The sequence below is a fragment of the Astatotilapia calliptera genome, chromosome 3, assembly GCF_964374335.1.
Source record: "Astatotilapia calliptera chromosome 3, fAstCal68.1, whole genome shotgun sequence".
NCBI lineage: Eukaryota > Metazoa > Chordata > Actinopteri > Cichliformes > Cichlidae > Astatotilapia > Astatotilapia calliptera.
Window position 1 is genome coordinate 72207787 of NC_137424.1, and position 24846 is coordinate 72232632.

General features: G+C 37.7%; 1 protein-coding gene across 1 annotated transcript in view; it reads left to right on the forward strand.

Moving 5' to 3' along the window:
• The first annotated feature begins 493 nt into the window (after positions 1–493).
• Positions 494–24846, forward strand: part of LOC113015028 (junctional adhesion molecule-like) — a 357528-nt gene continuing 333175 nt past the window's right edge. The window contains exons 1-3 of the mRNA XM_080299164.1: positions 494–602; positions 881–1231; positions 3587–3913. Of these exons, the coding sequence (XP_080155290.1) occupies positions 533–602; positions 881–1231; positions 3587–3913 (748 nt within the window). The 5' untranslated portion in view covers positions 494–532. The remainder of the gene's footprint in view (positions 603–880; positions 1232–3586; positions 3914–24846) is intronic.

Below are 24846 nucleotides of genomic sequence, written 5' to 3' on the forward strand. Positions count from 1 at the left end.
CTATGTTTGTGACACAAAAGGGGAAAAAAACAGCTTGAAGAAAATGGTAAATGGACTGGTTCTTAAATAGCCCTTTTCTGCTCTGAGCACTCAAAATGTTTTGTCTAAAAAGCTTTGTCTAATCTACTTGCACCAACTTAAGTTATCATCTCAGCTTTCTATAAAGAGCTGATGATTCTTAAAATAATAGAAAATAATTTCTGAATCCAAAGTGCTGAACAACCTTGAATAACACTAAAGCTTTTAACCAGTGTATATTTGTTATAATCAGTCATGTCCAAAACCAAATGACTGTTATTAAATATGTTTCAGCCACAAAACCAGATAATTCCTCATTAATTTAAGAAAATAAGAGTCCTGATTTTTGACCTCTTAGGTACAAATATTTTGGCATCATTATTTAAAGACTGGCTGCTCTCCAGTTTTCTTCATTTATACGTTTGCATTGGAGGACACTGGTCCAGCCCACCACTGTCTGTTCCAGCCCACCACTGTCTGTTCCAGCCCACCACTGTAATACAGAAACACAGACATGTCTGCTGGAACTGCGTCACTCTGCTCCACTTTGCTGTTTTTCAGCGTCTTCGAGTTCGTCTCTGCAGGTGAGATTAACTGTTAGAACGTGTTTATCTCGGAGGTAAATAACTGAAGAGTATCAGCCTGTTTACATGGTAATACACTTTGCATGTTTAGCATGAGGCTAAAATTCCCCCTCAGTGGGTCACTGGTGACCTGCTGGATGTTCAGAGGTTCATTAAATCCAACATGACTAAAAACTTAAATGTCAAAGGAAATAAACAAAATATTTAAAGTCAATCATTCTGATCATAATTGTACTTTGACCTTCGACGTATCTGATCTGTGTTGTTTCCTCTTTCAGACAAGAAAAACATCACAGCTGAGTCTGGACAGAACGTCACTCTGACATGTCGAGCTCCAAACAAGAAGATCATAGTTATAGTTTGGAGCAGAGAAGACCTGAAAGATGAATATGTGCTTTTTTACGAAAAAGGACAGTTTGTTCCAGAGTACCAGCATCCATCTTTTAAGAACCGGGTGGATCTGCAGGACAGGCAGATGAAGGATGGAGACGCGTCTTTGATTCTGAAGGATGTGAACACTGCTGATAGTGGAACATACGAGTGTCGTGTTGTTAGTGGAACAAAGCGCAGGAGGAGAGGCATCAGTACGGAACCAATCAGCATCATCCACCTTCATGTTGTTCCTCCAGGTGAGTGAGTAGAGTTTTGTGTGTGTGTGATCAGAGGTGAAGCTGCTTCCTGGTTGTTGATGTTTGTTTGTTGTATGGATGAGCTGGTGGATGTCAGAGGTAGGCAGATGTTTCTCCAGCTGTTGTCTTTGTGGCTGGTAGTCTAGAGTTGTAGAGCAGCATTGTTTGGTTAGAGCAGAAACAAAGACATTTATGTCTCTTCTTCTCTTGCTCTCTAACTCGCCTGTAAACATGTGTGGGGAAACTCAATGTTAAAGTCTACAGCTGGAGGGGCAGGAGAGGGGTGAAGCTGGTGGTTGTGAGTCTGTGAAAGTGAATCCTGCCGGTGCCGTAGATGGTGAAAACGTACTTAGTGCAGACACAAAACGTCCATCAGCTTCAAAGTGTGTCAGAAAAATGTCCACATGGTGACTGATGGATGAGAGAGGTCCCATTGTTGTTGTTGTGCACAAATCATTGAACAACACAATTGTGACTGTTAAATTTTGTTATCTTTGACACTTTTCATAGATTCAACCAAAAAAAGAAGAACTGTGTTTTAGTGACAGGCTGCTAGCATTAAAGTGTCTAAAGATGCTTGATCCTTTGAGTTTGGAGTATTTTTATATTTGAAACAAATTCCTCTGTCAGCTACAAGGACTGAAACTGAGTGAAAAAGCAGCCAGTATCCAAAGAGAAGCTTCAGAAAGCTTCTGCTGTTTCTTAAGATTTTAATTTGAAAAGAAAAAAGTGTTGTGATTTGATTCCAAGGAGACAAAGAAGTTAGGGGTGGCTCAAGACTTTTGCACAGTACTGTGTAATTTTTCATAAAAACAGGCATCACATGCGGTCAAAATGTCTGCAAAGCAAAAACTCCCCTCAGTACTTCCAAACCACCCCAGCAGTTTATCAGTTACCACGACAACAGGAAGAAGAAAATTACTTAATTAAGGTTCCACCCATCCGGAAAGACAAACATCATATAAACAAAAAATTCCTACATCCTCAGATCTGATGCATTAAGTGTTCCAGGAAACTCCAGTTTTTGTAGCGTGGATCGTGTTTCTTTTTTTGTTTGTTAATTCTTTCTTGACATTTTGCTTTCAGTTATTTCTTAGTGTTTATGTGTCTTTATTTTCTTATTCCTGATGTGAGTTCCTGTCATGGTATTTTATGCTCTTAGTTGTGCGCTTCCATTCAAGAGTTCTTTAGGTTTATGTGTGTTTTTTGGGTTCATGACTTTAATTTCATTTTGAGATGTTTGATTTTCTGTTTGAGCTGCATTGCCTTCTGCTTATCTGGTTTCCTGGAAGAGTTTCCTGTTGTTTAAGATTCTTTGATCTGCAGTAGTTTTGTACTTTGAGATTTCAGCTTTAAAGCTGCTCTTGGGTTTATGTTTTTTCTACTGAATCTTGCATTTAGGCTCCATCTCCTACCTACCAAACAATCTTTGATGAAAACTTGACTGAATTAGTGAGACTTGAAATAAAACTGGAAATCGCTGACCAGAAGAAGATTTCCTTTTGTGTCCCTCCTCTGAGGTCAGAGCCTGGAAGATGTTTAAAACCCTCTGGTTTTCTGCATCCCCCACCCCCTTACTTTAGTGTTCCCGGTCGAAATTGACTGGTCCTTGTTAACTGCTCTTAAGTTATCACAAAGAACATTTCTCACCATTTTTATTCAACTTTCTTTAGCTGTATCTCAAAGCAGTGTTTAACATGAATAAATAGACATTAAATAACTGCAGTGAAAATACAAACAGGCACTGAAAATGAATTACAAAATGAACATTTAATGTAAAAAATAAACTGAAAACCAAAGACCAAACTCAACATGAAGCCTAGTGTGTATGTGTGAGTGTGCTTGTGTGTGTTTGTCTGTGTGTGTGTCTGTGTGTGGGCATGTGTATGTTTGTGTGTGCATGTGTATTCATGCACATGACTGGTATGTGATACTCAGGAGAGGTGGGCCTTGCAAACATATTTGCAGCATCTTAGGCTTGTTTTGTTGTCTCTAGGGGCACAGAACTCACAGCGCTTCCTTTTCAGCCAATTTAATTTGTGCTTGATGCATAAAGTTAAAAGATTAAAACTAATGAAACAAATTTTAAAAAGAGACTTTTGAAAAAATGTAATTACATTTTATATAAGGGATTATGCATAAAAATAGAATTGGACTAAAGGTCTATTGCTTTATTATCTATTCAGATTGTGTATCATGTTTTTTAAAAGTAACTAAGTTACTAATTACTTTTGAAAATAAGTCGTCAGTAAAGTTATGTGATTACTTTTTGGAGAAGTAATCAGTAATTAATTACTAATTACTAATTACACACAAACCTTTAACCTCTCTGCTCTCTGTTGTTTCCTCTTTTAGACCCAAAGATCATCACAGCTGAGTCTGGACAGGACATCACTCTGACATGTCGAGCTCCAAACAGCAACATTGTGAAGTGGAGCAGAGCTGACCTGGTGCCACAATATGTGATTTTGTACCAGGATGGTGACTTTATTTCAGCCAATCAGCATCCATCTTTTAAGAACCGGGTGGATCTGCAGGACAGACAGATGAAGGATGGAGACGTGTCTTTGATTCTGAAGGATGTGAACACTGCTGATAGTGGAACATACGTGTGCCGTGTTTTCATTGAAGAAACACGCTCATGGAAGAACAGCATCATCCTCCACCTGATTGTTCCTCCAGGTGAGTGAGTAGAGTTGAGTGTGTGTGTGATCAGAGGTGAAGCTGCTTCCTGTTTGTTGATGTTTGTTTCTAAAGATGTTGTTGATGAGACTTTGTAGAAAGCAGCTGGTCTGAGTGATTTGATCAGAGTGCAGTAGATAATGTCTGACGCAGTTTGAAGAGGAAATGGATTCTGTTCTGTTCTTCACTCATCACCTACCTGACAGCTGACACCTCACACCTGTTTCTCACCTGCAGGTCAGACAAGAGGACCAGAGAAGGATGAAGACAACAAAGATGGAGGGAAGACGAATGGAGTAAAGAAGGAGGATTTACCTGTTGTATTGATGTGCTTCTTGTTGCTGCTGTTATTGCTTTCTTGATCTACAGAAAATATAGAAAAGGCTCAGTATTCTGTTGGACATCAGCCCGTTTCAGACGTCTCAGGGCTTTGTACAGATAACTATGAGACTCCTGCTGCTATTTCAATCCGTTAGTGTTAACTTTCAGTTTCAGGTAAAACCTTTTAATAACCATTATCCGATGGCCTGGCACCCTGTCCTGCTGTATGAAACCTCACACTCAGTGACAGCTGGGATCAGCTCCACCCATGTCAAACTAGAAGGAAGGAAATTTACTTCTTCACAAATAGTTGGTTTAGAAACAAGATCCAGCTTTTACGAAAACATCCAGATAATCCTCACAGAGTTGTTTATGAAGGCATGTGTAAGTGAGCAGATTAATAACTTGTTACTTGTTTGATTGAGCTTTAGACAGTGATTATTACAATTTATTTATTGTTTCATTGTTTGTTTACATTTATGATAGATGGTTATTAGGAAGTTTGACCATACTTAATTTTTCATTTCTCTGTTTGTCATCAAACCCTCAGACTGTGTCTGAGCTCTCTATCAGCGACTCTATGATCCACAGTGTTTGTTCCTCTTCAATAATTTATCACAGGATTGATTAACACCATTTAAAACAGTATCACAAACTAAACCTTACATTAAATTAGTGTTACAGTACAGCTTATTTTCACTGTGCAAGAATTCAATGTACAAGATTTTACACTTTTTTGTAAAATACTCTACACGTGTGAGTATATTTGTTTCATTTTCCTGTTCAGCAGCTGTTTGTAAGATCAAAGTTGTTCTGTGAGGATTGAACCACAAAGACTGATGCTCATGTAGAGATCAGCTATTACAGAATAATTACAGTCACTGACTAAACCAACTGACAACACATAGGAATTATAGGGACTCAATAATCGAAGTGTGAAGGATGCACTGATCTGCTCAAACACATTTTGTTACATAAAATTAAGTAGAGCTCTTTCCCGTTGGCATGTAGTGAGTTTTTGGGTCTTGTCCTTCATATTATTTTTTTTTCCTCAGATATTTTTATTAAATTTTCTGCATCCATTTTAACAAAAGATAAATTGAACAATATGCCGTTTTCTTTTTGAAGAACATAAAACAATATGAAACACACACTCCCACCTCATAATTATAGGAGTACCAGTGGATGTACAAAAAGAAAAAAGAAAGGGTCCAATCTAATAATACGAATAGTAAACCCTGGAGTACAAGATAGCAGTTCCTGAGTGTACAAGAGAGATGTGAAGAGTTTCAGAACCCACACCCCCACACAGACACAGGAAAAACAAAACAAACAAACCAAGAAAAAAAAAAAAAACCAAACATAATGAGTGGTCAGCTTAGTTGTAGAGATAAGTCAAATCTGTAAGAGAAAAGAAATATGTATAAAGTAGGTAAGTAAGTAAATGCCATCATAAAGCGCAGGCATAATAGAGTCTGTATACTTAAACATAAGATAAAATAAAATAGAATAAAGTCTGAGCTGGCTAATTGGGAGTGTTGAACATAGTCAAAAAAGGGTTGCCAGGTCTTAAAAAATTTGGCCATAGACCCACGCAGGGTGAATTTAATCTTTTCGAGTTTGCTAAAATGCAAAGCGTCACTGATCCAGATTTCCCAGGATGGGGGAGAAGGGGACTTCCAACATAACAATATTATGCGTCTTGACAATAAGGTGAGAAATGCTACCAAATCCGCTTGGGGCGTCGGCAAGACAACTGTATCAGGAAGAACCCCAAACAAAGCAGTTAAGGGCACAGGTTGGAGGGGCAGCTGGATGATCTTTGATAAAGTCAGAAAAATATTAATCCAGTATTGTTTGAGGGATGGACATGACCAAAACATATGTATTAGAGAGGAAGGTGTTTGATGACAACAGTCGCAATCAGGGCTAAGGTTGGGGTATATTTGAGCTAGTCTGGTTTTAGTCCAGTGTACACGATGCAAAATCTTACATTGAATCAGCCCGTGTTTGGCACATAATGAGGAGCCATGGACCCGGTAAAGAATTTTATCCCAAGAGTCATCCTAAATCACACACCCCAAATCCTGCTCCCATGCCATTTTAATAGCCGAGGTTGAGGAGTTGCCAAAGGAACATATTCTCCCATACAGACAAGAGATCAGGCCCTGTGATGAAGGGGGGGGGGGGGGGGGGGGGGGGGGGGGGATAGAAGGTTATCAAAGTCATGACAAGGAGGTCTAGATGGGAAATGGGAGGATTTCTCCTTAACCCTAGAACACTATCGCTGGGTGATTTACACCCGAGCAAATACATTTACATGATTTCTCTCTCCTGCAGCTGTTTGCGTGTCGAGGAGCCTGTGCCTTCACCAGGGAAGTCTCAAATGTCCCAGGAATGGGTGGACCAAAGACCAGCTCTCCAGAGTCATTATTTTGTTTTAGGAGGGTTTTTTTTTTTTCATTTTGTTAGACATGGCACAGTTGAAAGTAAAAGAAGACCACTCTAATTTGTCATGTGTTGTCATATTTTGATATATTTGATTACTTACTTACATACCACAGCTATGCAGATGACACACAAATATATATCACAATGTCACCAGGAGACCGAGGCCCTGTACAGGCTCTTGGTAAATGCATTGAGGAAATTAATGACTGGTTGTGCCACAATTTTCTCCAACTAAACAAAAACAAAACTGAAGTAATAGTCTTTGGCGCCAAAGAAAAACGATTACAGGTCACCAGAGAACTTCAATCTATACATCTAAAAACCACCAACCAGGCGAGAAATTTGGGTGTAGTGATGGATGCAGACCTAAACTTAGAAAAACACATTAAGACAATAACAAAATCAGCTTACTATCACCTCAAAAATATTTTCAAGGATAAAAAATCTGATGTCTCAACAGGACCTGGAAAAACTAGTCCATGCATTCATCTTTAGTAGGCTTGATTACTGTAACAGCATCTTTACAGGTCTACCTAAAAAATCAGTCAGACAACTACAGCTCATTCAGAACTCTGCTGCTCGAGTCCTCACTAAGACCAAAAAAGTGGACCACATCAGTCCAGCTCTGAGGTCTTTACACTGGCTGCCTGTCCGTCAGAGGATAGACTTTAAAGTCCTGATGCTGGTCTATAAAGCTCTTAATGGTTTAGGACCAAAATACATCAGTGACCTCCTGACCCAGTATGAACCTTCCAGATCCCTCAGGTCATCTGGATCTGGTCTTTTATCAGTTCCCAGAGTCAGAACCAGACACGGAGAAGCTGCATTCAGCTTTTATGCTCCTTATATCTGGAACAAACTCCCAGAAAGCCTCAGATCAGCTGAAACACTCAATTTATTTAAATCCAGGTTGAAGACTCACCTGTTCTCAGCTGCATTTGAATAAAGCACCAAGTCCACACTTTTAAACTTAAATTTCAAAACTTACACTAACTACTGATTTTATCTACTGTTCTGATTTTATCTGTTTTGATTTTACATACTGTTTTGTTTGTTTGTTTGTTTGTTAAGTGGGTTTAGAGCTCTGGGTAGTTCCCCAGCTGGGTCTAGACTGGGTCTAGAGAGTATTTTAAATTCAGGGAATTTAAAATAGAAAGTAGCTCGTCCACAGAAGGACTGGTAGCTCCCCTTACGATAAGGGTTCATATCGCGCGAACAGGTGTGAAATGTGTGTGTTTAGTTAGTTTGTTTGTTTGCTTGTTTTAATCAATTTTAAATCATGCTTTTTATTTGTTTTTGTTTCCAATGTCTCTGTAAAGCACTTTGAATCACCTTGTTGTTGAATTGTTCAGTTCAGTTCAGTTCAGTTCATTTTTATTTCAAACATTTCAAACATGTGCCTTCACAATCATTACAAAATATCATTCCATTATTTGTTTGAAAAGGAGTAGGCAGAAGTATTTACTTATTTGTCCCTACCCCCTCAAGTTTTACCTCTCATTCATTAAATTTTTTTTTTGTCTTAAATTAAACAAACAACATATGAAACATATGAAACATATGAAGTAAAACAAAACATAACATACATAAATCAAAAACAAGAAATTAGCAAGCCCCACCACAGTATAGTTTCTTTCATATGAAAAATACAGAATGTGTATATTTGCAGATACACAAGTTATGGAAAAACAAACAAACCAAAACAAAAAAACCAAAAAAGAACTGCAACACCATTACCAGCAACATTACCGTCCTGGGTTAAACCCGTTTTCTTCATTCTTATACTTATTTAAAATTAGGTTTTTATATTTTACTTTAAACTGTTTTATGTTTTTACTGTCTTTTATTTCTTCTGTTAGACTGTTCCATAATTTAACTCCTGCAATTGAGATAGACATAGTTCTTAAAATTGTTCTAGCACTTTGTATTTTTAAATTCCATTTCCCTCTTAAGTTATACCCACCTTCTCTTTCTATGAACAATTTACAGATTTCTTTGGGAAGCAATTTATTTCTTACTTTATACATTATCTGCGCTGTTTTAAGCTTCACCAAGTCTTGGAATTTAATAGCTTGCATTTTGACAAAGAGTGCATTTGTATGGTCCCTGTACCCCACATTATTTATTAATCTAATGGCCCTTTTCTGTATTATAGTTATTGTTTGTGTGTTACTTTTGTATGTGTTTCCCCAGACCTCTACACAGTAGCTCATATATGGCAGTAGTAAAGCACAGTATAAAATGTGCAGTGCTTTCTGATCCAACATATGCTTTGCTTTCCCCAGGACGGCAATGCCCCGTGCCAATTTCCCCCGAACATAAGTAATGTGTGGCTTCCAACAGAGCTTGTGGTCGATGATCACCCCAAGAAATTTTATTTCATTTACTCTTTCTAAATATACATTGTTAACACATATTTCTACTTCGATGTTTTTTTTTTGGTTTCCAAACAACATAAATTTGGTTTTATCTAGATTCAATGATAATTTATTTATATCAAACCACTTCTTTAATATCGTTAATTCCTGTGTGATCATTTCCAAAACCTGTGGCAATTCCACACCTGAACACAGTATATTTGTGTCATCTACAAATATCACAAACTTTAAAATCTCCGATACTCTGCAGATATCATTTAAGTACATAATAAACATTTTTGGACCCAGTACTGAACCTTGAGGTACTCCACAAGCTATATCCATCAAATTAGATTTATATTCATTTATTTGTACATATTGTTGCCTATTCCCTACATAGCTTTTTAACCATTCCAAAACCACTCCCCTAAACCCGTACTTTTCCAGTTTTTTTAATAGAATTTCATGATTAACAGTATCAAACGCCTTCTTTAGATCTAAGAAAACTCCGAGCGCATACCTCTTATTATCCATACATTCCGTTATCTTTTCCATTAAATCTATCAGTGCCAAAGCTGTTGATCTGTTGTTTCTGAACCAATTGTGCTATACAAATAAATTTGCCTTGCCTTGCCTTACTTTTTATTGGTTATATTATATCGGGTAAAAATCACCCGGCATTAGTGATTGTGTTACTATTTATAGCGATAGTGTTCTAGGGTTAACAAAACTCCGGATTTGTAAGTAGCGAAAAAAGTGACTTTTTGGAAGGCCAAATTTCAATGAGAGCTGTTCAAAGGAGGCAAATGTATTCTGAATATACAGATCAGAAAAAGACCTGATACCCAAGGAGGCCCACAAATAAAAAGCATCATCAACTAAAGAAGGCTGAAAAGAGGGATTTTTCAAAATGGGTGACTGAAGGAAAAAAAGGTCAACTTAAAATAACGACGAAATTGATACCATATTTTCAAGGTAACTTTGACAATAGAGTTATTATAAAAACCTGCACTCGGAGGCTGCTTTTGGGCATAAATCAGGGCTGGTAAAGAGGATAAGGCACAAGAAGAAATCTCCAAGCTCAGCCACACCGGGGCTGTCCTTCATATTTTTCACCTAATTTCCTTCGGGATGAAAAAAGTATTCTGATTCTGATTTAGATTAAGTATTCTGGGCAGTAAACTCACTACTTTCTGTAGTTTCAGAGTCAGATATTAATTTCTCTAATTCTGCATCACAAAGCTTATTACATATTTGTTGCTGTGAATATTAATATTGTTATTGGTATTGTAATGTTCTTCATCATGGTTGTTTTTCCATGCTTTTTCATTTCCGCGTATAAATATTGAATGTTTTGGTAAAGTTCATCATGAGCAACAACAAATCATTTCACAAAATAAAACTGGAAAAATGTCCATTACGCACAGACCCTTGATTAAACTTTTTGATAAAACTTTATCAAAAATCACATGCTCAGCAGCCTTAATCATTGAATGTAATCTCCCTCTTGTTTTCTAAACTCTGTTCCTGCTTTATGCAATCCAAACTGTGTGTGTGTGTGTGTGTGTGTGTGTGTGTGTGTGTGTGTGTGTGTGTGTGTGTGTGTGTGTGTGTGTGTGTGGTTGAGCTGTTGAGTTCCAAAAATGTCTACATGTTAAAGATTAGACTTATTATTAAATATGATAAATTCATGGCAGGGATTAGAAGTGTGAGTTGGAAGGACCACAGGGTCACATCACATTCCATCACCCACATGGTGCATTTACAAGTATGTAAAAGATATATCTCCAAGAGATATAAAACTAGAAATTACAAATAAATGATGTGATACTGGGTAAGATGGGGAAAAAAGTAAACCACAGAGAAGATTCAATGATGCAGTAAAGGAGGACTTTACATTATTACAAAGAAATATTATATAGAAATATTTCTCACTGCTAGTGATGTACTGCATTCAAAGAGCAAAAGAGGTCACAGAGAGTCGGGAAATTATGCAAACTCATTGCCTTAACATAACAAAGTAAAACTTGCTTAAGATAACTAGGTGAGGACGTATTCATTGAAAGTACACAGTACTAAGAATAACCAGATTTTTCTGATTGTGCAATACTAATTTTTTCAGTTTACAAAATTCACGTTTCATGTAACTGAAATCTTTAATTATCTGGTCTAAAGCAAATAATGCTATAGACTATATTTATATGAAATTTGTTTATATTGTGTATATTCACTATATTTGATGTATTTTAGCCATACATAATGCATATTACAGAGTGCAATAACCTGCATATGTGTAAAATTAAAATTGATTTTGCCACCCCATTTGATATCTGTTATGGTTCAAAATATTGGGGATGGAGACAGGAGAAACACCACAATAACAACACTGGTCCGGCCGGGTCAAGTCAAACGATGATTTTATAAACTTCATGAGTGTATGCACTCACTCCAAGAACCGTATGATTATAAATATGCATATACATATGCTAGGATGAGATAGCTGACTTCATCTAACTAGCAAATGTTGTCCAGGCTACGTTGGTGATGCAGTTTTTTTTAATGTGTATGATATTTTTGTCATGCGATTTTAAAGCCGGTCCTACAACCGCATCCAAGAATAACATGCAGCTTATCTCAGAACTGTCGGTGAAAATTATTCTTGGAGCTAGGTTTAATTGAGCTGCATTTTAAAGAGGTGCAATTTCACAATTTGTGTATATTTTCTAAGTTCACTATTTTGTCATGTGTTGAGAAAAACACAGATTTTAAAATTACATGGTCTAATATTTACATTTAGCATATAACTGCAACATTATTTTTTCGTTTTTTTTTTTTTTAAAGACTCGAAAGGACTTGAAATTCAAAGTTTCAGACTTGTGACTTGACTCGGACTTTTACACCAGTGACTTGAGACTCGACTCTGACTTGCCTGACATTACTTGAGACTTGACTTGAGACTTGAGGATAAAGACTTGAGACTTGCAAAACAATGACTTGGTCCCACCTCTGCTAATAATCTAGATTTAGTATATTATATATGCCCATCTTTAATTAACTGAAATAGAGTGGTATTGCCAAAATCAATAGGTCAGCTGGACTCAAACACAGCACATGGAAAATAGGTTTAGTGAGTTCATTTACAGTGAATGAAGAAGTTAAAGTGTTTGCTAATGATGGTCTGTTTGAAACTCCAGCCTGTGTGTCAACAAAAACCTAACTGCTCCAGAAGCACTGTGTCGAGGTATGATCTGAATAGAGTCACACAATCAGTGAAGTCTGAAGCTTCATTTGGTTCATCAGTGCTTCGTCACCTGATTCAGTGGTTTATAAGGAAGTAAATCATTGGCAGGATTTGTGCTTGTTGCTGTGATTTTGCTGAGATAGAGAACCAGTGTGAGTCATGGAGGCAGTGGAAATATCGACTTTATTATCAAAATGATCAACAATATTTTATTTTTTCATAATATGTCTCCAATACTACTTTTCAATATGTACTTTTGTTATAATGCATGTATGATCCTCCTACCATCAAATGTAACATGTCACAATCCTGTGGACTTTCAACTTCCTTACAAGTAAGAGACTTTCAAACTCCTCAGCACTGACATCAGTGAGGATCTCACTAACCCATAACACACAGCATCATCAAAAATGCTCAATAATGACTCTTTGTCATGTTCCTATGTCTGTGGACTCTGTGTTTATGCTTAAGTTTATTAATATTCTGTGGTTTTGTTTATTTTGGGTTGTTTGTGATTATCCCTAGTGTTTTGTGTCCTCTGTGCTCTCCTGTTCCATGTTTCAAGTACCTCTTTTCTGTCCCCCCAGTCTGTGTGAAGTTTGTGGCGATCGTGGCTCAAGAGTTGGGCGTTCGTCTTGTAAGGTTGCCGGTTTGAGCCCAGCTCTGACAGTCTCGGTCGTTGTGTCCTTGGGCAAGACACTTCACCCGTTGCCTACTGGTGGTGGTCAGAGGGCCCGGTGGCGCCAGTGTCCGGCAGCCTCGCCTCTGTCAGTGCGCCCCAGGGAGGCTGTGGCTACGCTTGCCATCACCAGTGTGTGAATGTGTGTGTGACTGGGTGGATGATTGTGTATAGTGTAAAGCGCTTTGGGGTCCTTAGGACCAAGTAAAGCGCTATACAAATACGGTATGGTACAAATGGTAAAAGACCATTTACCATTTGTGTCTTTAGAGCTCAGTCGGTGTGTTTCCTGTTTTATTTTTAAGGTTCATCTGTCTTGTCAGTGTTTCTAGTTTTGCTTCCCCTTGTCTCGTTATGTCCAATTAATCCCAGCTGTGTCTGCCTCCTGTTTCCCTGATTGCCCTGTTTGTATTTAAGCGTGTTTTCTTGTGTGTGTTGCTGGTTTGTCTGTGTTACCTCCCTGCGTCACTCTGCGTTCATCCATGCTGTTCTCCCTGCTCATTGTCCTTCATGTCTTCTCTGCTCCCTCGTTTTCTGGTTTGTTGTTTAGTTTTCCCAGTTTAGGTTGTGTCTAAGTTTTGTCTTTTCAGCACCCCCGCTTGTGTGTTTCACTCTCCACCAATAAAAGCTCACTCATATCAGCAGTGCCTGCATCTTGGGTCCTCCATTTACAACTCACATGGCTTGTCTGGCAAACCATGACACCCTTCTTCCTAAGGAAGCTGAGAAAATTTGGATTAACCTCCAAACTGCTCAGTGCTTTTACAAATTCACAGTGGAGAGTATCCTGACAAACTGCACGGGAACTGCACCACTCAGGACAGGAAGGCTCTCCAGCCTGTCATTAAAATGGCATAACTCATCTATGGAGTGCGCCTCCCAGCACTACAGGACATCTACAACACTCAGGTCAGGTAAAGGACACATAACATCATCAAGGACAGCACACACACATACTGTTGACACTCCTGCCATCTGGCAGATGCTCCGGGAGTGTGAAAGCGAGAACAACTAGATTAAAAAACAGTTACTGTCCACAGACCATCAGGCTACTGCATCACTGACTATTACGGAATTGTAATTATCCATAACTGTAGATTTTCAATTTTGTACATTTATACACAACATAATAAAACTGTAATTACCCTTATTCTGTAAATGTAAAAGTCTGCACATGTATATTAACCTGTAAATTTGCAATTTGTGTACATATCTCTACATATACACCTTAATATTGCATACTCTGTATATATTATCACTGTGACAGTGTTGCAACTACTAGTACTTTAAATTCTGATTACACCCACGCACTGTTTTACTTATTTAGTTGTGTGAAGGGAACCTGCAAAATAAGAATTCCATTGCTATTGTAACCTATTGTGTTTTGTGGAGACCATGACAATAAATTTCTTGAATCTTGGAGAGCAAATGAAGCTTTCTGAAGCTTGTATTGAAAAAAGATTCATTACTGGAAGCTTTTCTTTTTGGTGACATCTGGTGGCCAAACATATAAAAAGCAACTTGAATCTTAAACTTTAATGAACTGCTTCATAACTCAGCTCTGCCAGTTTTGCACCAGGTAGCATGTCATTCCAGATGACGAGGGCTGCTGGGGAGACAGTGGGGTTATGTACCAGTGTGAGGGGTGGAGGATGGTTGCTTTCCACTCAGAGGTGTGAAACAGATTTTTTTTCTAAGCCCGTTTAAAAAAGAAAACAAATAAAAAAAAATCCATTACAATCATCTAAGATGGATGACAAAAACACACGTTTCAGTTGTGATAATATAAATGATTTACCTAATGCAGGGATGCCCTTTAATTACTCCTTTTTTATTACATGCAGAAAAAAACAGGCTGAATGGAAAACTTTGTCTAATGTCTATGCACAAACTTCACTTATAATGTCATATTTATATAAAGCGCTGATGACTCTTAAAAAAGATATTAAATAATTTCCTAATTCAAATTGCTGAACAATAAATGAATGACACTAAAGCTTTTATCCAGTGTATATTCATCATAATCAGTCACATCCAACCAAATGACTGTTATTAAATATGTTTCTGCCATAAATCCAGATTATTCCTCATTCCTTCCTTTGCTCGCGATGCAAAGGGAACACGAGAGCACACCGGCCTTTACGAAGTGCTGCTTTGCAGTTTGGTTGTAAACATTGCCATCTTCACAGAAAGACAGATGCATGTATATTAAATTCAAAAGCTGAAACTTGTGCTTCTGCATGTCTGAATAAAATCTTATACAGGTCAGACATTCTCTAATGTGCTCATTTCTACCTGCAGTAGGACATTTTAAAACTCTACTCCTCTGTATCGAGCTGACCTTGCCAAATGGAAATCTCCAGAAATCTGTAAATGCTGTTTTGCATGCAGAAATGTATTGAGTGCCATCTTCCTCCACTGTTATTTTAGCCCCTTGTAAACATAATTAAAGTTTACAAAAACACTCTGATATCTCAATGACATCAGACAGGGTTAGGATTTGCCAGCTGAAGTAAGATTTCCATTTTGTAGTCTGTCTTCTAAACATTTTTAATTTAATTTAGCAGATATCTATGGCGTTATTTTTGCGATACTATTCTGAGAGCACGTAAAAAAAAATTGAGAGCACGTAAAAATAAAAACAAATTGCAGTGTTTCATTTTGAGGACAAATTTATTTTGAGCGAAGAAAAGCTAAATTTGAGTGAACAAAATTCAAATGCGTGCAAAAACTGTATTTCAGTGTTTGCTATTATCCACACACACACACAATAGCAGCCACTCTCGCTCAGTTTTTGCATTTGCGCTTTCAAATGTTGTGTTCTGTTGTGCAGAAATGTTGTGTTGCTCGCGCTCTCAACATTTCTGCCTGTGCGCGCTCAACTCTTTCTGTACACCGTTATATTTGTGTCACAAAACCAGCCAATCACAGACCTGGATGCAAAAAAATCTGATATCCAATCAGCTCAAAATGACGAAATGCAGTATCCCAGAATCCATTTCGTCCAAAACTCAAACGAGGCAGTGGCGGAGGAACACAGAGTGGCGGAGTTTGAAATATTACTCTTGGGTCACAAAATAAACTTTGAAGATATTTTCATGCAAGAATGTAGCTGTGTAAACTTCAAATATCTTCTCGATTTATCAAGACATCACATATTTGCAAAAGTGCTCTAACATTTTCGGAGGTGCTTTACAAGAAAAATATTCGCCATTTTGCACAGAAATGTCTCTCTGTGCAAAATGGGTTCAAAAACATAAACAACTGTGCGATGCTGTTTGTCCGTGGTTTGTACAGGAGGAACAAATTGTGTCAGGATGAGCCTGATATTATTTGTATCCCACTGTAACTTTAGTGTATAAAGCGCTAACATCTCCAAAATGTCAGGAGTAGTTGGTCATTACAAGAAGTGTTTGTGAACTAAAAATCAAGAATGTGGGATTGTCAGGGACCAAGCAGTAAAGCATAAAGGACACAGGTGGTTTTAATTCAAAAAAGGGGTTTTATTAGTGATGTGTCCTGTGTGTCGAAGCTTCGAATCGTGCGTCGGGTAATCGCGGGGGTGTTTTTCTGAAGCGCGTATCGAGGCTTGCTTTGATTACGTATGCAGTGACGTTCGAGGCCTCGCGGGCAGTCCGTACCACGTGACTGAGTCAGGGACTGGTTCATCGGTTCGCGCCAGATTCGAAATAACATGGGCAGGAAAACAGCTGATTCCCCATCACACCGTGTTGTGGAATTGGATTACGTACGTGCTACATAGTTACTTGTGCATTTCTTCTTCGATGGAACCAGCAAGGAAGAGATGTTTTTTTTTTTTAATTTTGTCTCTCCTAATAAAGTATGCACACAGTAATAAATATCACAAATGATAAACACCAAAATATAAATAAACAACACTACACATCCTATAATCTGATTTCTGTCTTTTAGTTTATTAAAAAGTGAAGCACCAAACACTAGTTTGTGTCATTATCCAGATGTACATAAGGTTTACACATCATTATAATCAAAGAGCCCGCTTCACTTAAATTGTCCACTTGATGGCGCAGTAGAGCAAATGAATCATCACAATGCTTCGAACCATGAGTCGACCAATTGGATGGAAAGCTTCAGTTCATCATGAGGCTTCATCTCACCATCACTAGGTTTTATTGACCCAAAAATATGAAAACATATTTAACAAAGCCAAAACCTAAATAGGCAGACCAATAAAAGAGGTCAACTCAATAGACTACACTCAAGATAATAATTAACAAAACCTCAAACAAACATATGACAAACTGACCTCCTGAAATGACACATGGGGGAACTTAAATAGTGGTTTAGCTAAACCAAATGATACACACAGGGGAAAACAAAATGGCTGCCATATAACCAACTAATACAAAACAATTAAACAAACACGAAACACCCCCCCAGGCAATGAAGTGTGTGGTGCAATCCAATTAGGCTGTCAGTGGTACTTCAGGTCTCGCAGCCCTTTGCCACACCTTTTGCCAGACAGGAGAAGCCAACCCCCAGGTAACTCAAACAAAGAAAGATGTATTAATATAACATAAAACAGAACTTTGACCTTGCAAGGTTAATATATGTGCACGCCATATAAACATTGGAAGGTGTGATGGAAAAATAAATACATTTAATAAAGAAACAATATTGAACAATAAGTAGAATATTTTAAAGTAGTGACTGTAAATTAAACTAAAGTGAATCAGCGGGTGGTGAGGTGTGGAGCTTACCATGTGTGGCATGCCATCACAGGGATACTGTTTGTCCATGATTTGGAGAGCCCAGCACTGCTTCCGACGACTACCTTGGCACGTGTTTAGGTAAACCCAAAGGGAAGATGTGCTTCACTACATTTTCTAGTCTTTGACTTGGAATGAAGTTGGTTTGGAAACATTTTCAGTGATGCTTCATCTCCTGTTTTGCATTTGTGTGGGAACCTTGTCAAAAATCTGTCCATTATGCTAGCAGTGTCCAAGCGTTCTTCTTTATTTTCTTCCTTTCATCTTCCCCTGCACTTCAGTATTAATATAAAAAAACAAAGCAAAAAAAATTGATCTTGCAGTGTTGACACACGTGTCCATACAAACACTGTAAGGTGTGATGGGAATAAAATAATTTAATAAAGAAACAATTAGTAAACTATATTTAAAGTAAAGTGAAGCGACTAATGGTGAGGTGTGGAGATTCCCATTTGAAGTTTTAATGAGGTCAGAGTTCAGTGTGTACAGTAACCTCTGTGAGCAGACTGCAGTAAACACATGAACTCAGTTCTCACTCAGTTTAACAAGTAGAAACATAGATCACTGTATTCAGAGCATCTGATATCTCTCATCAGTGAATTACAAGCTAATAATGAAAAAGTAAGAACAAGAGAAGAAAAACCATTTGTGTGTTTAGGAATATGTTATGATTTATGAAAGAAGATGACAGACGTCAGAGGGAGGGAAACTTGAGCTTTATAGCTAGAAGTCAAAAATCAAAATCAGACTGTTTTTCCAGCTCCACTTATGACCAAAGAGTCATTCAAGATGATATGGATATGAAATGGATGATAAGAAAATTGAATGAAATATCCATGATGATATATTATTGGAGCTTAAGATGAGTGTCAGACATTATTACTAGTTCAGGGTAAAATTCGCAAAAATATTCATAGTTTCTTCACTTCCAATAACAGTTTTGTTTGTAAGAAAGTGTGTGTAACAATGGTTTCCTGTCTGAGAGGTACTGTGTATAAAGGTCCAGCAGGTGGCAGCAGAGCAGTTTCAGTTTGTCCAAGAGCGCCTGATGTTTTTTTTCTGACCGTTAACATCATAGGAGAAAAAGAAAATATTATATTTTTGGTAAATTTCCAGTGTGAGGGGTGGAGGTTGCCTGCTTTCCTTGGATTTTATAGGACGAGGAACAGGACTGTAAGATGCTGCTGCCTCCACTATGCTTCAGGCCTGAAATGCAGACTTACAGAAAGTGTCCTTAAAGGGATCAAAACATCTGTCATTACTTTCTATGTGACAGCAGGACAGCACTGATCCATCAGGGCTCACTCACTGAACATGGTTCAGTGAGTTACAAAATGATACAAACACACATTTCAGTTGTGATGATTTAAATGATTTAACCAATGCAGTGAGGCCCTTTAATTACTCGTTTTTTTAAGATTCACTGCCATAATTTGTCTAATCTCTATGTGCAAATTTAATTTATAATCCCATGTTTATATAAAGCCTCCATGACTCTTAAAAATAATATAAAATAATCTTCAATAGCAGGGGATTTTAATTGTACGTTGAACCCAGAATTGGATAGGAGCTCAGGTATTGATCTCTCTCATCCTAAAAGTAGGCAAACTATTCAACATTTTATGAAAGAACTTGATCTGAGGGATATTTGGAGGGATATGAACCCTAAGGTCTTAAAATACTCCTGCTATTCACATACACATAAATCATACTCGCGTATTGATTACTTTTTAGTTTCTGCCAATTTGAGTTATAAAATAAAGGACTGTCACTATGATAATATTTTAATATCTGACCATTCGCCAAACTCGTTAATATATGAAGATTTGAGACTGAAGAGAGATCCCCCTAGGTGGAGATTTAAACAAAAGTGGCTCCTAGACTCAGAATTTATATCTTTCATAGATAACCAAATAAACATTTTTTTTATACTAATAGGGATGAAACATCACCCTGCTCAAGATGGGAAGCTTTTAAGGCCTACATAAGGGGTCAGATTATTAGCTTCACAAGTTATAGAGCAAAGCAAACTTATCAGAAAACAAAAAAGTTGGAGGCAGAGATTGAGATGCTTGAGGGAGAATATTTTCAAAGTGTATGTCCAAGAGTCCATCAAAAGCTCCTGTTACTAAGAACACAGTATAATGAACTTTCTGCTTCTAAGGCAGCCTCACGTCTTTTGCGTCTTAAACAGACATTCTATGATCAAGGGGAAAAGCCCGGGAAATTATTAGCCTGGCGCCTCCGTCAATTACAGAATGAGAAAAACATTGCCTCAGTTGAAAACAGTGATGGACAGGTTATTGTTGACCCTCTAGGAATTAATGAAACTTTTAAGGTTTCTTTTGAAAAATTATATAACTCAGACATAACACACATGGGACAAGAGCAAGATCTCTTCTTAGTTGATCCTTCTTAGTTAGATCCTTCAGTTGCCCAGCATTTCAGGACTAATGAGCGCAGATCTTGATACACCTATAACAAAGGAGGAGATATCTATAGCAATAGACCATTTGAAAACAGGTAAAGCCCCAGGCCCAGATGGGCTGCCGACAGAAATTTATAGGGAATTTTAAACTAAACTGCTGCCCCCTCTTTTTGACATGTTTTCGGATTCATTTGAAAACGGAATTCTTCCGGTCTCATTAAGAGGAGCCCTGATAACTTTATTGCCCAAACCTGGTAAACCGTGCAATAAATGTGGTAACCTAAGACCAATAAGTCTTCTTAATGTGGATCTAAAGATACTTTGCAAAATTTTGGCTCAAAGACTGGAGAGATTTTTACCTGATCTAATTACCTGTGATCAGAATGGGTTTATTGCGGGTAGACAGGGATTTCATAATGTGAGAAGAGTGTTGGATATTCTTCATAGTCAGGAGGGAAAACCGGACACTGCTCTACTATCATTAGATGCCGAAAAGGCCTTTGATAGAGTTGAGTGGCCCTATTTATTTGAAATATTAAAAAGATTTGGCTGTGGGGATAATTTCTGTCAGTGGATTAGACTTTTATATAATGAGCCATATGCTGAAATACTGACAAATGGAATTATATCTAAACTGTTTGAAAGTAAACGGGGCTGTAGGCAAGGGTGCCCTTTGTCCCCTTTATTGTTTATTTTAGCAATCGAACCGTTTGCCATTGCGGTGCGGTCCCATAAGAGCATAACTGGTCTATCAGTAAACCAACAGGAATACAGAATTGCTTTATTTGCAGATGATGTTATTCTTTTCTTGGAAAAGCTGAAGGAGTCTATCCCAGCCTTGTTGGATCTACTACACATATTTGGACAGATATCAGGATATAAAGTGAACAAAGAAAAATCTTCATTAATGATACTTAATCTTTCCAATTCAAAATGGTAGACTGTTTTACCTATCTGGGGATTAAGATAGTGCCATGTTTGAGAGACATTGTTGGAGCTAACTACACCCGTATGGTAGACTCAATCACCTCATCCCTAGATAGATGGAAGCCCTTGCCCTTGTCACTTATAGCGAGAATTAATGTTCTTAAATTAAACATAATGCCCAAACTTTTGTACCTGTTCCAGAACATCCCATTGTCACCCCCTGCTAACTTATTTTCACACCTGAAGACAATTTTTGTACGTTTTTTGTGGAATGATAGACGACCAAGGCTCCGTTTATCACTCTTGTACTTACCGTATGAAAGAGGAGGCCTCAAATGTCCCAATCCACTTTGGTACTATTGGGCAGCCCAATTGAGGACTATGATGTATTTTTTTACAGATAAATCCCCCCCGCCTTGGATAAATATGGAAAACAGTTCAGTACCTCTTCCCCTTCCCCAGTACCTATACTCAGCAAAAGTCAAAATGTTGAAAAAAAAGACAAAAAATCCTATAGTCAGAAATATGATTATGATCTGGTATCAGGTTAAAAAATACCTGGGTGAACCCACCTCTTTCGCACGCTTTAGCCCAATATGGGGTAATCAATTTTTCCCTCCAGGCAGAGCAGACCCTGGTTTTAGGAAGTGGGCTGACAAAGGCTTAAAGACAATAGGGGATCTCGTGGAATCAGAGGGTGAGATTTTGATGTCATTTGAGGAGTTGATTTCCAAGTATGATATCCCATGCAAACATCGATTTAAATATCTACAAGTGAGAAAGTTTATTAGATCATCTCAAAATCAGTGTTTGTCAATCCCTCCGTTTTCCACTTTGGAAACAGAAATGAAAAGAGATTGCTTTGGAAAGGGAATAATCTCCAAATTATATAATATGTTAGTTGAGGGTTCCCCTGAATCTTCTTTAGGAAAACTTAATGCCTGGAGGGAAGATTTACAGGAGGACTTATCCTCCGAAGACTGGGAGGAGGCATGTGCTGAAGCACAAACACAAACTACCATTACTCGTCTCAAAGTTTTGCAATATAATTGGCTAATGAGGACGTATGTGACTCCAGAAAAGCTTAATAAGTATAATGGTGATATCCCAGACTTGTGTTTCAGGTGCGGAGAGGAGAAAGGGACGTTTTTCCACTGTGTCTGGGAATGCAATAAAGTACAACGGTTTTGGAAAGAGATTAAACAAGCTCTGGATATTATATTGGGTACACAACTAGCTCTTGACCCTAAACTTTTTATTTTAGGGTTATATCCTGATGGACATCTTATGTCTAGAAAGGTAATTACCGCCCTGGACTTATGTCTACTGCTGGCAAAAAGAGTCATAGCACTCTCATGGAGGAAGACCAGTAAACCAAAATACATTAACTGGATTAAGGAATTGTCCACAACTTTACCTATGGAAAAAATTACTTACATTATCAAGGGGAAACTACCACTTTTTCAAAACATCTGAGGTCCCTTTATGCAATATATGGGAAATATGGATCTTGGCAGTATGGTGGATGGGGCAGATGGGGGGTAAAGGTTGGTGGTCCTCTGCAGTTTCCTAAATTAATCTCTTTTATACTTGATCTTTAATGCTGTGTGAATTGTACATTTGAGTACAATATATATATATATATATATATATATATATATATATATATATATATATACACTCAACAAAAAAAAAATATATATATATGTATATATATACACACATACATATATATACACTCAACAAAAATATAAACGCAACACCTTTGTCACTGCTCCCATTCCCCATGGGATGGACGTAGAGACCTAAAATTCATTCCAGATACACAATATAACCATCCCTCCCAAACAGTGGTCACAAATCAGTCCAAATGTGTGGTAGTGGGCACATCTGCTATATTGAGATAATCCATCCCACCTCACAGGTGTGCCACATCAGGATGCTGATCTGACATCATGAGTAGTGCACAGGTGTACCTCAGACTGCCCACAACAAAAGGCAAAAGTTATTATTTACAGGTCATATAGTTTGTACTTCCACTTAACTGTTGCTCTCTAACATCTTATAAGTGTCTGATTTGCAAGGAAGTGCGATTGACTGTTATACAATAATTTAGCTGCCCTGGATGTTTCCTTTGCTGTGGTAGTACTCCAATTTCTGTATGTAATTTTGAAACGCAATAAAGATATTGTTGGAAAAAAAAAAAAAATCTTCAAATCCAAATTGCGGAAAAACCTTGAATGACACAATTACTCATATCCAACCAAATGACTGTTATTAAATACGTTTCTGCCATAAATCCAGATTATTCCTCATTCATTCAATATAATATAATAAGAGTTCTAACCTATTCAAAAGACAGGTGCAAATATTTTGGTGTCACTATTTAAAGACTGGCTGCTCTCTAGTTTTCTTAATTTATGCGTCTTTGGTTTGCAGCCATTGGAGGGCTCCGGTCCAGCCCATCAACTGTCTCTCTCTGACTGTGTGGCGTTACAGACCTGTTCTCTCACTCAGGGACTTTCAGCTTCATCTGAACCTCAAAGTTCATCGCATATAGTCTCGTCTGAAGCTCAGATTCTGATTTTAATACAGAAGCACAGAAATGTCTGCTGGAACTGCGTCACTCTGCTATTATTTCCAATTTTTCAGCGTCTTTGTGTTTGTCTCAGCAGGTGAGATATACTGTTAGAAACTGAACATTACATGTTAATAATGTGTGTGAAAGTGACACAAGGTTAGATAGAGTCTGTGTGGATTTAACATCTGTAGTCCAGAGAAGCGGGCTTAATCTGTGCTCATGAATATTTTGTACTTGTAAATCAGATGTGTATTTGTGAACTGAGTTTTGTAACATTGTAAACCAAAATATCTGAAAACATTATGTTTGTGCATCTACGAATGAGAATTTGTGTGTTTTTTAAAAATATTTACACAAGTTACAACGTTTTTTCTGTTAAGGTCTGTTTACAGATACAAAGCAAAAAACTACGTGTGAAACTGTGCTCAAGTTTCCTGTTTGTGTGTCAGTTTCAACTTACGAGTATGAACGTCAATGTGATTGTCATGTCAATCACAAATGTAACAATCCAATCAGAGAAGAGAGAGGCCACACAATCCACATGTCTGTGGATTTCACCATAAAAAAAAAGGAGAAAAGAAGAAAGTGTACTTTATTGGTCCCCCGTGGGGAAAATCCCTCTCTGCATTTAACCCATTCACTCAGTGAAGCAGCCACTGGGCGCCCGGGGAGCAGTGTGTAGGGACCGTACCTTGCTCAGGGGTACCTCAGGGTAGCTGTTCAGGGGAATTGAACCCCCGACCTTCCGATCATGGGGCCACCACTCTACCTACTGAGCTATCCCTGCCCCTAAAAAAAGAAAAGAAACTACTACTCCCAGAAAGCCTCAGATAGAATAGAATAGAATAGAATAGAATAGAATAGAATAGAATAGAATTCAACTTTATTGTCATTGCACATGCACAGGTACAGGGCAACGAAATGCAGATCAGCTGAAACACTCAGTTTATTTAAATCCAGGTTGAAGACTCACCTGTTCTCAGCTGCATTTGAATAAAGCACCAAATCCACACTTTAAGCTTAAATTTCAAAACTTACATTTAACTACTGATTTTATCTACTGTTCTGATTTTATCTGTTTTGATTTTATATACTGCTGTTTGTTTGTTTGTTTGTTTGTTTGTTAATTAGTTAGTTAGTTTATTTGCTTGTTTTATTCAATTTTAAATCATGCTTTTTATTTGTTCTTGTTTCTAA